Here is a 15,792-nt window from a genome sequence, read left to right on the forward strand (position 1 = left end):
ACTCAAACACTGGGGCGCCCGGGTGGCCCAGTCAGTTAAGTGTCCGACTCTTTATTTCAGCTCAGGTCGTGATCCCACAGTTTGTGAGTTCTAGCCCAGAGTGAGGCTCTGTGCTGGGGGTGCAGCCTACTTGGTTGGGATTCGCTCTCTCTCTTTCTCTCTCAAAAACAAAACAAAACAAAACAAAACAAAACAAAACAAAACAAAACAAAACAAAAACACTAAAGCAAAAACCAGAAACCAAAAACCCTTAAAAGCCATCACATGGAAGCCGAAGGGTGCCCAGGGAGGCACATGCCCATGGCTCCTGCACACTACCAGGGGGAGCAGAAGCCCTGATTAGATGAACACCCGCTGTGATAATATGCCAGAAAGAAGGCACAGCTTCCAAACCCAGCGGAGGTGAAAATGGCTACAGTATAGAAGGGGACAATCACAGAAGAAACAGAATACAAAACAAGAAGAAACAAAAGCGTATATTATGTCAGGCGATATGGCAAGAGAAAAGAGAGACAAGCGATAGAGTAAAAGGTTTTAGAGCCGAATGTGTCAGTAACTTCCACTAAAGATGGAAAGGAACAGAAGCTGTGGTGCAGGAGAGGAAGTGAGAGAACAGCGGCGCCATGGACCAGCATGAACCATGGCCAGGGGGACAGGGTGGCCCCGGTGCCATGGGGAGGACGCAGGTGCGGACCAAGCCTTGCCGGCCCCGCCAGAGCCCCGCAGCTGGCCCTGGTGTTCTGCCTGCTCTGTCACCGGCCAGGGCCGCCCCAACGCGTCCTTGGCTTGAAAGTGGAGGTGGAGCCTGAGGTCGGGAGCAACCCGTGGCCATCGCTCACCCACGTCCCTTCCCTTCCCTGAACAGCAAGGACTTGCTTGAAGCAACCACCACCCCGACGGGTCTGCCTTAGGGACACAGCTCCAGATGCTGAGGCCGTGGAAATGCCATTAAAAGATTGTTAGGCCAAAAACTTGGACAATTAGGCAATATGAGCGAATTCAAGATACAGCCCTTATGAGAACTCAGGAAGAAAGGGACAGCCTGCGCCATCCCAGGGCTTAGGCCGAGTAACTAATGGCAAAGTAGAAAGGCCCCCAAACCTAGTGGCTGACACAGTGACACTCCTTTCTTACGCACACGGAGTCCAGCCGAGGTCAAGGAGGGCTCTCTGCCCCCAGGAGAGAAACAGGCCCGCTGGTCAGTGGCACCGCCGGCAAGGCTCCGGAGGGGACGGCGGCCACCCTGGTGGCCCGGCAGCTCTTCTCTGTCCCACTCAGAATGAGCCACATGGCCCCAAACCCACTGCGGGGGGCTGGCGAACGGAGGGGTGGACGGTGCTCTGTGAGAAGGGGCTAAGGGAACTAAACCCGTGGCCAGAAGTCTCCCACAAAGAGCATTTCGGGCCCGACTGGCTTCCTCAGCAAGTTCCATCACACACTCAGGGAAGAGAGAGTTACAACCTGTCCTGAATTCTCCTAGAAAGCAGAGAAGGGTGCACAGCCGAACTTCTGTCACGGGCATGGCGTGGCGGTGCGAACGCGGAGGAGAGCGGTACTGTAAGGGAGGACCGTAGGTGGCGTCACCGCGGGGACAGGACGGGTTCCTGTCGCCGTCCCAGCCGACAACCACACCATGCGGTGCCGCGTCAGCGGGGTCCTGGGACCAGACTCTAGCTACCATTTCCTCTTCACGACAGCGGGGGCAGGCACTTAATCACCCCTTTCTACAGATGAGGAAATGGAGACCCAGAGAATTCCGATAATTAAATGTCAGATATTAAGTGGGGTACCCGGAACACAAAATCCTAAACAAAATAGTAACCAAATCCAACAGTATGTTTGCAAAGGAAAACCCACCATTACTAGGCTGTGCTTAACCCAGAAAATTTCGGTTGTTTTTACATTAGCAAATTACTATACTTAACCACATGAACAGAATAAAGGAGAAAAAACCACATGGTCATCTTCAATGGCTGCAGAAGAAGTGATAAAATTCATCCATTCACGATAAAAAATGTCTTGGCAAATTAACACTACAAGGAGTTTCTTTAACCTGATAGAGTCTATCTATAAGAACACTGCCTCACACACCCTCTAGAATGAAAACATTAAATCTTTGACAGTAAGTGCTGGACACATGGACCGACAGAAACTAACACGCTTCTAACGGAGCATCAGTGTAACCATTCTAGAAATCATCTGAAATTATCTGCAGCAAAGGCGTTAAGAACATGGTTCAGGAGTTAAGTGAAACATGAACATAATGGGACACAAAGTTAATAAGAACCAAATGGGATTTTAGAACTAAAAACATGTAATTTCTGAAATTAAAAATCCATTATCTACACAGGCCCAACTGCAGAATGGACGAGGCCTGTGACAAGGCAGCAGAAATGACCTCAACAGAGGGCGAGAACAAAAGATGGGGAAAAAGACCCGAAGTCTGGGGACCCGTGGGGATGCTACCAAGTGGTCTGGGTGTAACTGGGGTCCGGGAGGGAGGGTGGGAAAGAAGCTGGATCGAATAACCACGTTGAAGAAATGGTGGCCAAAACTTTCCCAGATTTGATGAAAATTATAAACTCACAGGTCTAAGAAGCTCAACGAAACCCAAACAAGAGGAACATAAAAAGTAATAGCATGGGGAGCGTTTCCAACAAGCCTAAAATGGTTGAATGCTAAAATCTTTTCAAAAAATTAAAAAAAACGGTATGATGAAAGAAATTGCACTCCCCCACAAAAACCGTATTTGCTGTGACATGCTTTCCTGCTAAGTTGCAGAGAAACTGATGCCAAAGGACACAGCCACAACCAGACAGGAGGGAACCGGGGAGGCCACCCCGGTTCCTGAGGGAAATGCCCGACCCCCGACCGCCAGTGGCAGAGCCCGACGACACACGCAGGCACCTGTAGGCCTGCCTGCTCTTCTCCATAAATTAAGTAGGCTTGGTTTAAAAAAGTACTTTGTTTTACCTAGAAGCCAAGTATTTACATAAGATAAGAAGTTTCCAAACTAAAAATCTAGTATTTTGTCCGTGCGTGCTCTAATTTTCAGAAATGCGCTGTAATTGTAAGCAAGAGAGCGCCTGGGGAAATACTTCCACTGTCAGGCAGTGATGTCACAAAATGGTATTTTTAATGTTTCCCCAAACTGTGTTACTTTTATTAAATCTTGGAACGTATCTGTCCCACCTGCGCCTAGCTTGCTTCATGAAAGAATTCAGTGAGAAAATCTCAGTCACAATTTATAAAAAGTCACTTTTAGAATGTTAGTTTATCTTGTCACACAAAATTATTTAATGATCACACACACGCTCTTTACATTAGGGAGAAAAATACTGCATTTTATCTCAAGATATTTCACGGAAAATTAATGATGCTGGTCTCAAAAAACACCAATATGTCTTGTCTCAAAACATGTGAAGGGCTTGGATTAATCCTTTTTTTTTTTTTTTTTTTTTTTTGCAATCTCAGGAGCAGGAGCAGCGTGGAGTCAGAGGGAGCCACCCTGGTTAGCACCTCCCTGCAAACACTACCCCTACATGTCCTCGTTCGCAGACTCGCCTACAGGCAGATCAATCCCATCTTTTCAGGGTGTTTTAGAAAACCGAGCTGGAGGCCCTGAACACGTTTCAAAACTTCAGCCGATTATGAACGGGAGGCAGAGCTCTGCCCCACAATCGTACCAGGTAGAAAAGAGCTTCCGCGGTTTACTAGGTGCGTGGAGGCGGCGCAGATGCGGCCTAGCAGCCGCCGCGCGGGAACAGACCCAGCGTCTTCTTGAGCTCCTTGTAGCTCCAGTGCAGCTGCTCGACCTCGGCCTTGTGCTGCGCGCGCGCCTGGCTCAGTTCCTGCAGGAGGTGCTCGTTGGTGCCGACCAGGGAGCTGGAGGAGGGCGCGGGGGAGCGACGCCTGAGCACCGCCTGCCGCCTCCTCTCCAGCAGCGTCCTCCCTCACCTGGCCGGGGCCCTCCCCGTCCACCCCGGTCCCCGCAGCCAACCCCTTCCCGTCTCCCACCGGCTTCCGCTCCCGCCATCCGCCCCTGGCCTCCAGACCGCGTGAGGCTACGCGTGACCCGAGCCCTCGGCCACCAGGCCACGTGCAGGCTCAGCACCCGGACGGACGGGCGAAGGCAACGAACGACGGAGGGGTGCCTCGCTACGCCAGCCGCACCTGTTTTCTGAGAAAACCATCATCATCTTCCCAGCTAGCAGAACAATGTTCTCATTCTGGAACAGATCCAAAGACTGACATATTTCTATCTCCCGGTCCAATGTAAAAGGGCTCCCTGAATAATTCTGACATAGTGATAGCGTAACTGAAGAGTCCTGGTTTTACAGTGTTGACCACGGTTGCCTTTGGAAGGACTTCAGGGAAGAAGCGGCCCTGTACTGCCCACTCGGCCATCTGCGAAGCGCCCTCGCCCCCCAGTCGGCAGCGACCAGGGGTAGATGGGAGCGGGGCCATCTTCCCATAGACGCATGCCCCCGACGACAGACCTCCTGTGCAGGCACCAGCCGTCTGCTCCGGCCAGGCTAAGGCCCAGAGTGGATGAAGTCAGCGTGGACCACCACTGCCCCCCCCTTCCACCCGCTGCGTGGCAGCCCCGTCCACACGCAGCCCACAGTGCTGCAGATGGGGGCCCATCGGGTTCTGGGAGCCATCCTGCCTCGCCTGTCCCCCCCCCCCCTGCACCCATGACAGCTACCTTTTGCTCCCTTCCGCTTCTCCATCTATGCCCCAGCTCCTCTCCCAGGAGCCCCTTCCCCTCTGTACCTCGTGCTTGGGGTGGGCCCGCTGACCCCCCAGCGTCACAGCCTGGCTCCACCTAGGGCCGTGCTGCACTCAGCCCAAGGTGGGGGAGCAGGGGTGAGTTGGGCTCAAGCTCCGCACCTCCACAAAGTACACCTCACACCACCCAGTGAGCGGCACGCCGCCTCCCTGCACCCGCTTCCCAGCACACGATTCTCTGGATAGAAACTGAGGCTCCGCCTGGACAGCCCCCACACTGCCTGCTCCCTTCTCACCACCCGGCACACAACTGGGAGTAAAGGGGGAGGCCCCGCGCTCTAGGAGAACTGACAGGAACCACGCCGGGTGGACCGGGACAGCCCAGAGTCTCTCAGCAGCTCTCACCCACCCCTCACAGATGCCGCGGCAAGAAGGGATGTGCTTTTCCTGAAGAAACGGGAGCTCAGGGGAGTTCTAAGTCCACCGGCGACGCGTGCAGCCCAGAACCCCAACAGGCGGCTCCTCCGTGTACCCTGCTGTCACTGGGGCCGGCCCTGCCTCCCCCGCCCCCCTGCCGCCCCGGGCAGGCACCTGTGGCTCTCCTGCAGCATCTGGGTCAGCTCCCAGACCTTGTTGTAGTGCTCCAGATGCTGCTTCAACTCCACGATCTCACCAGAGAGCCTCTTCACACTTGTTTCAAGTCCTGAAAGAGAAAAAAAGTAGCATCATTTAGTGAAATTGAATGTGTTTGAGTGCTTCATGTCCTGAAAGCTAAAATAGTTCGAGTTTAAACTGGATGGGGACACCAAAGACATATAGCTTGGAAAAGGTCGGTTTCTGTAAGCAACTCAAAAATCACCTTGGGATTGAAGCCTTGGGCCTCTGCCCTCCGGACACCCACGGAACCACATCCCCGCATGGAGGGTGGAGGGTGGAGACAGAGGTGGGCCTGGTGCCAGCTGGAAGCTCATTCCACTGATCTATGTGCTGGCAGGAAAGGGCCTTCAGGGGTGTCTCTTCCACCAGGCAGCAAGCTCCGCCCCAGGGGAGGCCTTGAAGCTTTGGGGACAAGCGACAAGGGGCCCGCAGTGGCCGTATGTCTCTGATGTGTCCTCCGCCCCCAGGCCCATCAGTGACACACTGTGTGTTTGGACTCCATCTACATGACTCCTGTCTCTGGGCTTCCAACTTGTGAGGAGAAGAAATCTATCATTTCTCGGCTCCCAAACCCCAAAACCAGGATCCAAATAAATCCACACACAGACACATGGCTGTGGAACTACACAAGTCCAGAGACAACAGGAGAGCCAGAGTGGGAAGGTACGGGAAGAGGTTCGGTGAGGACACGGATAGCAGGCTCCCGCAGCAAAGGCAGAGGCTCCCAAAAGCGCTACGAGGGACAACACTCCTCAGCACCCACGTCCGCCTGCACTTACACCGGAGGGTGAGCGGAGGGGACTGTGGGACGAGGACCGTGAAGGCGCAGTTTCGGCATCCCCCAGGATCCCCATAGTAGTCTAGCACCAAGAGTAACTAGATGACAAAACTGGAGTCCCAAAGACGACCTTTCAGCACCTGGTGGTGAGGCAGCCTCAAGACCCAAACACGAGAGCCACAAGCCATGCATGGCTTCATCTGTGGGAGAGGAGCAGCAGTCAGGAGGGGGGCAGCTGCTAAGTGTCCCCTATTTTCACAAGAAATCCCTGCAGGGCAACCGAGGACCCGCGGCTGACACGAGAGGCTCGGCCTCCCCCAGCAAGGGCAGACCAGAGGACCCCGTGTGGTCTGAAGGGACTGGAGCAACCCCGCGCCCTCAAGGCTGGCCTGCCCAGTCCCTTCCAGAGCAGGGCCGTACCACAGAGGAACAGCTGGGGAGGGGCCCAAGTCGCGCAGGAGAGGACACCAGAGGCAAGCGGGACAGCGAACAAGGCCTGGGAGTCCCCCAGGTGAAGTTTGACGTGCTGCGTGCTGTACTCCTGGACACTGAGAGGACGAATTCCATGTGCAAGTGAACAGCACAGAGCACTGAAGGCAAACCCCACACAAAGCTGTTGCCCCCGGACAACAAGAAGCCACACTCGGGGCACATCAAAACCAGGACTGGATACTTCAGAATGAGCTAAGGACAGAAAGGAATGATGTAAGAGGGGTGCCTGGGTGGCTCAGTCGGTCAAGCATCAGACTCTGGGTTTCAGCTCAGGTCGTGATCTCACGGTTTGTGAGCTCGAGCCCCACGTCAGGCAGTGCACTGGCTGGGTGGAGCCTGCTGGGGACTCTCCGTCTCCCTCCCCAACTCGCACTGTCTCTCTCAAAATAAATAAATGACCTTAAAACAAAAAAAGAAACGATACAAGAAATGGAAGAACAACTTAGTCAGAAATGGGAATGTCAGAGGCGGCTGGCCTCGGGCACGAGCTCGCAGCAAAGGAAAGCTTCGTGAGAAGCGAAGGCTGAGCAAGTGAAACAGGACAATGACATCTCAGGAAACAGGTGAAAAGTGGAAAGTTTTTACCTGAAAACTAAAGAAGAGACTATGACGAACTCTTGGCACGCCATGGAACAGCCCGATACACAGCAGAAGAGGCCTGAGCAGGTGCGTCACAGACGCCTGCCCAGAGCGAGGGTCTTGTCTGTGGCTGCGCTCCCAGGACCACGCCCACAGAGAGGGCCTGTGACGGGCCGTAGCCCGGAGACATGTGCTCCGTGGCCCTTGAAGAACAGTTTCTGGACCCCTGGGGACCTCGGTGGGGCAGTCCTCAGTGAAGTTAAAACCTCCCAGCGACTTCGCGGTTCGCACCCAGACGAGATTCACGGAAGACACAAACTACCACCAGCCCGTCACTGAAACCCCAGAATCTGACCGTGAAATACCGAGTGCCCTTTTGTAAAAATGGCGAAATAGAAATACAGTGAAGAGAGGGAAATGAAGGGGACCTGGCTCTGGAAGAAATGTGACAAAGAGGAAAAGCACCACGCTGCTGGGAAGAGCCAAGGAGACAGAGGAGTGACCGTGTGCATGCTCGGGGAGGCGGGCAGGGGGCTCCCCGGTCCACGGCATTGCCAACAACACAGACCACATCCGAGCTTTTAGGGGTCTGCTCAGACCAAGTGGGAGCGTCTCTCAGCCCTCAGGACATGTTACAGTATTCACTGGACCTGAAGTCTACCTATGAGTGTTTGAACACTTACACTTCACCAAATAATGTTACCAAATAAACCACAAACTCACCAGTAATCTGCAAGGTTAACGTAGCTGCGGTGTCTGCATTTTTTACTTCTTTTTTCAGGCTGAACAAAAGAGCCTTTAGGCTACTATTCTCCTCCAAAGATTTGTCTAGATGCTGTCTCAAGTCACCCTAAGGACACAGAACAACGCACTTAAGACAGAGGAGTCAAATTCAGTAAAACGTATATAGAAAACTAAACCTTGGAAATCACCAGACGTTAGTTTTCTTTTATATCTCATAGCCAATAAACCACAACGTGAACAAGAAAAATCATAATTGCCCCCAGCTGAGCAGCACAGTGTACTTCAAAGGGGACAGTGAGAGGGGTGGCACAGTTCACGAGGGGGCAGGTGGTGTCCCCGGAGTCCCTGGGGAGGGTGTGCTTCAGCAGGAGAGGAGATGTGCTGGCTGCCGGAGCCCTGCCTCCGCCAGGAAGGCTCCATGGTTACCACAGCCTGGCTCCCTCTCTCTTCTCAAGGAGCAGGAACAAGGGCTGGGCAGTGTGCCAGCCCCATGCGGTCCCTCTGGGCTCACTTCTTGGGCAAGAGCGCAGGCAGACCCCAGGGCTCCGCACTACCCCCAACCAGGCGCCTCCCTGCAGTCTGTAAGTGGATGGAATCAAGCCTGCGGGAGCTGCAGACGGAGTGGGCTCCCCTCGCACCCGGAGACAGAGGCAATGCCCAGCATGCCACGGGACATTAAAAGGGAGGAGAGGGGACCGAGGCCACTGTGAGAGCTAGTGGCATATGACCCATCAAAGCCACCTTGCCTGCAGAGAAACTAGCACGCGCACCCCCACCAGAGGAGTGAGCGTCTGTCTCAAAGTGACAGGGGCCCTTTCAGGAAACTGCTACGCTCGTTCTCCACCCCAACAGCCCAGCCAGCGCACTGGCCCCTCTGTGTGCACATACGCTAGGGCACTCCAGAAACTGTTACACGGCCAGTTATGTCCGACGACTCGTCTCCCGAACACGTGGAGTTCTGAGAGGGCAGGGGCCGGGCCCCAGCGCTGACGGTCTCAGTGGAGGCTGAAGCAGGGACAGTGGACAGACGGCGCTCAGATATGTGCGACACTGCTGCCTAGAGCCAGGCTGGACCGGCTCGGGGGCAGGGCTTTCGCCAAGACCGGCTCCCCGGGCACTGGGACCTGAGGAGACTCGACTGAGGAACCAGCGTCCTCACAACGGGGAGGAAACCAGGGTCAGCAATGGGCCCTTCAGGAACAAATGACTTCCTCTGTGAGAAGTATCTCCTGGCTGACTCACCACAGGTCTCCTGACCGAGCTCCACTGACCACGCCTCCCCTCCCCTGGGATGGGGTCAATGGGGTGAATCTCAGAAACGACTTGGGCTTCCTGATGGTTCAGGACTGCTTGTCCGGGCAGGGCCTCTCACTGCCCCCAGCCAAGGTCACCCTGTAGGACAGGGTCAGTCAGACCGTCCACAGAGGTGAAGGAGTGTGACTTCCACACTAAACTGCATCACTGTGGAATGGACCCCAGGGGCCCGTCTGCATGGATCCCACTGGTCCCACACTCAGCACTGTAAGGGGACGGGCTACCTACTCACCTGCACCAAACCCAAAAGCCGTGGCCTTTTGTTTCCATGGTTAACCGGCCATGCCGCGTCCCATGGGGTCAACACTGTCCAACAAAAAGAACGTCTACGCAGTGATTATGGTCAGGGTCACAGGGCTCCAGTCCTTTCTGGACGCAGTCACCACTTGTGTGCACACATACATGTCCACACTGCATCCATCTAAAGACCAGAGGCCGCCAGTATCATTTCACCATTTTTTATCTTTTTCTCTAAAAATAAAGCTTCGTGTGGGATCTCTGAAATGGCAGCTTCTCATAAAGATGGTATCAGGTGTTCCAGAGACCTGTCTCCCAGCAATCCTGTGGCTATTCTCAGTCCCATCTTCTGAAAGACACGGCTGACGCCGAGGCTGGGTGGGCAGCTGCCAAGACGGCCCAGGGGTGCTCCCGCCGTCACGGGGCGCCCTCCCCTCATGTGGGTGGACCTACTGACTGGATCCCGAGCAACACACTATGCAGAAGTGCTGACACGTCCCTCTCAAGAGCAGGTAACAAAGGACGACCTTCTACCCGGCCACTCCCTGGCCCTGAGGAGCAGCTGCCATGCCGTGAGGGCCTCGGGCGGCCTGAAGAGAGGCCCTCGTGCACAGATCCAAGGCTGCTGTAGGCAAGTCCGGCAGGGGCTACCCACCTCCATCAAGCCCTCAATCGACAACGTGATGGCAAGACCCTGAGTCAGACAGGCAGCTCGGCTGCTCTGGGACTCCTGACCCACAGGAGATGTCAACAATAAATCCTTGCTACTGACTGTGCTGCCCTCTAGGGTAACCTCATAGGCAGCAGTGAGGGACACACACAGAGGGCTATGTAACTTGCGAGGACTGACCGGCTGCTGTGTCCCAGCCCACCCTCTCAACCACATGACAGAATCTGTTAGTACTGACTCTTTACAAGAAGAGCCCCCTGAACGCAGTCCATCTAGTAAAACTCAACCATAATACTTAGCAAGGTAAACAACTTCACCCGGCTGAGTGCACAGTCGACATCTTACTCATTTACACACACACACACACACACACACACACACACACACTTGTTTATTTTGAGAGGACAGCACGAGAGCATTTGAGAACATACAAAACGGGCAGAGAGAGAGGGAGAGAATCCCAAGCAGGCTCTGTGCTGATTGCCCATGTGGGGCTCGATCTCACAAACTATGAGATCATGACCTGAGCTAAAATCAGGAGTCAGACATTTAACTGACTGAGCCCCCCAAGCGCCCCACATGACAGACATTTTAAAGTAAAAATCGTATATATTTGAGGTGTGCACTTGATGATACACACATAGATGGTGAAATGATTACCACAGTCAAGCAGATTCCTGCAGCTTCTCCTCACAGTTAACATTTCTTGGTGAGCACATCAAAGCTATTTTCATAGCAAACTTCCAGACTCACTGCAGTATAGGAACTGTGGCCCCAGACCTAGTCATCCTGCACAACCACGGAAATGTCCCCTTACCGCCATCTCCCTGTGCCCCCACCTGCCCGCCCCTGGTGATCATCTCCCTCTCCGTTTCTATGTATTCAACTCTTAGACTCCACTTATAAGTGAGACCATGCAGCTGATTTCTTGCTCTGTCTGGTCACCGGGCACACTGTCCTGCAGGTCCCTCCATGTTGTTGAAGACAAGACTTCCTTCTTTTAACGGCTGAGTAATAGTCCATGCCATAAGTACACATTTTTTTTAATCTGTTCGTCCACTGACGGACAGTTCGGTTTCCCGTGTCTTTGCCGCAGTGGATAATGCTGCTGTGAGCGTGGGGGTGCGGATCGCTCTCGGAGGCACTACTTTCACTTCCGGTGGTCACATACCTGAAAGTGGGATTGCTGGGTCATATCACAGACTTAATTCTAATTTGGGGGGAGCCTCCATACTGTCTTCCATGCTCGCTGTGCCAGTTTGTATTCCCTCCAACAGTGCACGAGGTTCCCTTTTCTCCACATCCTTGCCAACACGTTTTGTTTTTTTGATTCTAACTGCTTCTGACAGGGGACATCTCTTTGTAGCTTTGATCTCCTTTTCCCTGATGATGAGTGATGCTGGGCATCTTTTCATGTAGCTGTTGGCCATTTGAATGTCTTCCTTGGAGAAATGTCTATCCAGACCCTCCAGCCATTTCTCAGTTGGGTTCTCTTTTTGCTACGGAGTTGTGGTATTTATATATTCTAGAATTTAGCTCATTATGAAACAAATGGTTTGCAAACATTCTCTCCCAGTCCACAGGCTGCCTCCTCACTGGTACTGTGCAGGAGCTTTTGAGTTTGATGTAGTCCCACTTGTGGATTTTTGCTTTTGTTGCCTGTACTTTGGGTGTCAAACCGAAAAAATCATCACCAAGACCCTATCAAGGGGCCTTTTCTCTGTTTTTTTCTAGAAGTTCTACAGTTTCAAGTCTTACATTTCAATCTTTAATCCATTTTGAATTGACTTCTATGCATGGTGTTAAGGGTCTGGCTGCACTCTTTTGCATGAAGCTATCCAGTCTTCCCAGCACCATTTATTGAAGAGACTGTCCTTTCCCCATCATATATATTCGCGGTGTCCTTGTCAAAAATTTGTTGGCCATTTATGTATGAATTTATTTCTGGGGTCTCTATTCTGTTCCATTGATCTGTGTGTCTGTTTTTATGTCAACACCATACTATTTTGATTACTATAGCTTCCTTCATAATATAATGTGAAATCATGGAGTGTGATGCTTTTTTCTTAATATGGGTTTGGCTATTAAGGATCTTTTTGTGCAACTAGAAAAAAAGAATACAAATTTTAAGAAAAATAATCACAAATTTTATAATTTTTTATTTCTGTGAAAAATGCCATTGGAATTTTTATAGAGATTGCACTGAATCTGTACATAACTTTCAGCAGCATGGGGTTTTTAACACTATTAATCTTCCAATTCATGAACATAGGATATCCCTCCATTCATTCATCCATGTCTTAATGTTTTCAGTGTTTAGATATTTAACCTCCTTGGTTAAATATATTCCTATGTATTTTATCCTTTTTGATGCAGCCATAAATGAGATTATTTCATTTCCTTTTCAGATGACTGTTGGTGTAAAGAAACACGACTGATTTGTTATACTGATTTTATGTCTTGCAACTTTACTGCATTGATTAGTTCTAATAGGTTTTTGTTGTTCTGAGTCCTCAGGATTTTTTATACATACAATCCTGTCCTCTGCAAACAGATAATCTTACTTCTTCCTTTCCAATCTGGATGTCTCCTTTTCCTGCATGCTCTTGCTACTACTTCCAGTGCATGGATATTCACGTCCTGTATGTGTCCGATAGTGGGTCTTAGCTTAGAAAGCAAGCTTTTGGTTTTCTCCCACTGATCATGATGTTAGCTGTGGCCTTATCATAAGTGGCCTATATGGTGTTGAGGAAACTTTCTGGTGTTATCTGTTTTGTTGAGACTTTTTATAATGAATGGATGTTAATTTGGTCAAATGCTTTTTCCCATCTGTTGAGATGACTGTGTGGTTTTGAGGTTTCAATCTGTTTATGTGGTGTTTTAATCAGCATATGTTAAACCAACCTTGCATTCCAGGGGAAATCCTACTTGGTTATGGTGTATGCTTTTTTTGATTTGTTTCTTGAATTTGACTTCCTAGTATTTCACTGCAGACTTTTAAATTATGTTCATCAGTGGTATTAGCCTATTGTTTTATTTTCTTGTGGTGCTTGTGGTATTAGGGTGATGCTGGCTTCATAAGTGAGTACAAAAGTATTTACTTCTATTTTCTGGAAGAGTTTAAGAAGGAGTATTAATTCTTCTGTGAACGTGCAATAAAGTTAAGCCATGAAGCCATCAGGTCTCGGTTTTGTTTGTTGTTGTTGTTATTGGGAGGCTTTATATTATTGCCCAATTTCCTTATTTGTTATTGGTCTGTTCAGGCTTTTTTTTTTTTTTAATTTTTATTCATTTTTGAGAGTGAGAGAGACAGAGTGCGAGTGGGGGAGGGGCAGAGAGAGAAGGTGACACAGAATTCGAGGCAGGCTCCAGGCTCTGAGCTGTCAGCACAGAGCCCAATGTGGGGCTCAAACTCATGAACTGCGAGATCACAACCCAAGCTGAAGTCAGACACTCAACTGACTGAGCCACCCAGGCGCCCAGGCTTTACTTCTTCTTGATATAGTCTTGGCAGGCTGCATGTTTCTCGGAATTTACCCATTTCTTCCAGGTTCTCCAGTGTGCTCACATATAAGCACTGGTAACAGTCCTTAGGACCCTTTTTATTTCTGAGGCATTCACTGTGATGTCTCCTCTTTCACTTGTGATTTGAGTCTTCTTCCATTTTCTTAATCCAGCTAATGGTCTGTGGATTATGGATATTTTTTCCAAAACCCATCTCAGTTCTGGTATTTTTTTCCCCATTATTTTTCGAATTCTCTATTTGATTTATTTCTGCTCTGATGTTTACAATTTCTTTCTTTTTTTCTGTTGCTAACTTTGGGTTTAGTTTGCTTTTCTTTTTCTAGTTCCCTGAGGTGTAAAGTTAGGTTGTTGAGATCTTTCTTCTTTTTTAACATAGGCATTTGTGTGTAACGGTCTTACACGGTGAGGTTAGGAAGGGCGGGGGCAGCCCTGCCCAGCCAGGAGTCTTGGGCTCGGGGGCTGGGGTGGAAGCTGTCCTGGCTCTACCTGCCCTTGGGTGCCACCTGGTGGACAAAGTCCATCCGGTCCAAAAGCAAGCACGTCATGGGCCTGTGCTGACTGATGCAGCAGGCAAGACAGCAGCAGGGACCCCGGGCTCACCCAGCTAACTGGAGCCTCTCTCGCCAGTGGTCCCAGTGGTCAGGGAGCCCAAGCCAGGGAGCACCAGGGCCACAAAAACTCCACCTCAAGCCCAGCTCCATGTGTGCTCTCTTGTGCAGGACAGGCAGGGCTAGGACATTGAGGCTAGGACAGGATGCTGTCATCCAGAAAGCCCTGCTGTGTAGGGCTCGGGAACCATGCAGGGAGTTGGGGGGTGGGGAGGCTGGCGGGGGAGGGGACCCCTGCCCCTGTGGCCTGACAACAGCCAAGGGGAAATGCATCCCCAAACAAGGCCTCCACCCCACGAAGAGGGGTGAATGAACAGAGACGACGCCAAGGGCACGGCTCACCATCTCCTTCCGCGTGTTGCTGAGTTCCGACGCCACCTCACTCATCCTCATGCTGTACTGCTGCTGCTGTTCAGCAAGGAGCTTTTGCAAAGATCTCTTTTCCAGAGTAAGGAAGCTAATTTCTTCACTCACGGCTGCTGAGATGTCCTGAGCTGCTGTAAACTCTTGCATCGATGATAAAATCTGTCTTGCCTGAGCTAGGAGTAAAAATCAAATGATATTGTGGCAGTTACGTTGAAAACACGAAGAATAAACAAAACGCGTCCAGCACATCTGGAGTAACACAAACTCTCAACTGGCAAAAGGACACGGACGCCAGCGACACCACCTCCCTCAGGTGTCTGCACACCCATCCACTCACAGGTGGGATGGGAGGCGGGGACACAGGAAGAGTTTTATTCTAAAGCGAAGGTGCCCCTGAAGAGAAGGCCACGACTGGACAGTGTGCCTGGACGTCCCAGTGGCCTGCCACGCTCTCTTCCATGGCACTGCCTGCTCCGGCTCCTGCTCCTAGCCTGGGAGCAAGTGGGTAAGATTTACAGGATCAGGATCCAGGGGCTCCAGCATCCTGGGCAGTCCTGACTCTAGAAGCTCCAGGGCCATGATACCAAGCACATAGCTCAGCTCCGGGCAGGGTCCAGGGTCTGCAGGAAGGACGAGCGAGCTCCTGCCCCAACTGAGACCCTGAAGGCCACACACTGGGCTGCGGGAGAAAGGCACAGTAACCACCCCAGGGTGTGGCGTCTCACTCTCTGGACGAAGGGCGCCCCATGTGCTCCTGCACCCAGGCACAAGCAGAAGCAAAGCCAAGTCCTCCCTGGGAAGTGACCACCCTCCTGGGCCTCATCCTCAGTGAAAGCTCAGCAAATCCAGGGCCCTGCACAAAAAAGCACATGTTCGGAGGGCCGGAAGGAGACGGCACAGCTTTGTGATCTCTCCAAACCTTCACATAAACCAGAGCAACGAGAACCCAACATGTGAACAGCACCTCCAACAGAACCAGGTGACGATGCAGAGTACCAGTAGGAAAACCAACAGCCACAGTCCTGCACGACACCCCTCGTGCCTCACACCTCATGGAAGTCCCGAGCCGCTTCAAGAGGGCGTCAGGATGC

At 51.7% G+C, this 15,792-nt stretch overlaps 1 protein-coding gene and 1 long non-coding RNA gene across 6 annotated transcripts in view; one reads left to right on the forward strand and one right to left on the reverse strand.

Moving 5' to 3' along the window:
* The first annotated feature begins 1,291 nt into the window (after nt 1-1,291).
* Nucleotides 1,292-3,530, forward strand: LOC123579410. Its single transcript, XR_006702752.1, has 2 exons — nt 1,292-2,940; nt 3,475-3,530. It is a non-coding gene; the product is annotated as an uncharacterized LOC123579410 (long non-coding RNA).
* The window catches only part of CEP72 (centrosomal protein 72), a 36,864-nt gene continuing 24,395 nt past the window's right edge, over nt 3,324-15,792 (reverse strand). For 4 of the 5 annotated variants that reach the window (XM_045443353.1, XM_045443344.1, XM_045443363.1 and 1 more), the window contains exons 9-12: nt 14,678-14,874; nt 7,961-8,087; nt 5,323-5,434; nt 3,324-3,885 (exon numbers count right to left, since the gene is read on the reverse strand). In XM_045443353.1, coding sequence (XP_045299309.1) covers nt 3,744-3,885; nt 5,323-5,434; nt 7,961-8,087; nt 14,678-14,874 — 578 coding nt within the window. In that variant the 3' untranslated portion in view covers nt 3,324-3,743. The remainder of the gene's footprint in view (nt 3,886-5,322; nt 5,435-7,960; nt 8,088-14,677; nt 14,875-15,792) is intronic. The other variant, XR_006702747.1, reaches the window with a different exon arrangement.

This window comes from Leopardus geoffroyi, chromosome A1 (genome assembly GCF_018350155.1).
Source record: "Leopardus geoffroyi isolate Oge1 chromosome A1, O.geoffroyi_Oge1_pat1.0, whole genome shotgun sequence".
In the NCBI taxonomy this organism is placed as follows: Eukaryota; Metazoa; Chordata; class Mammalia; order Carnivora; family Felidae; genus Leopardus; species Leopardus geoffroyi.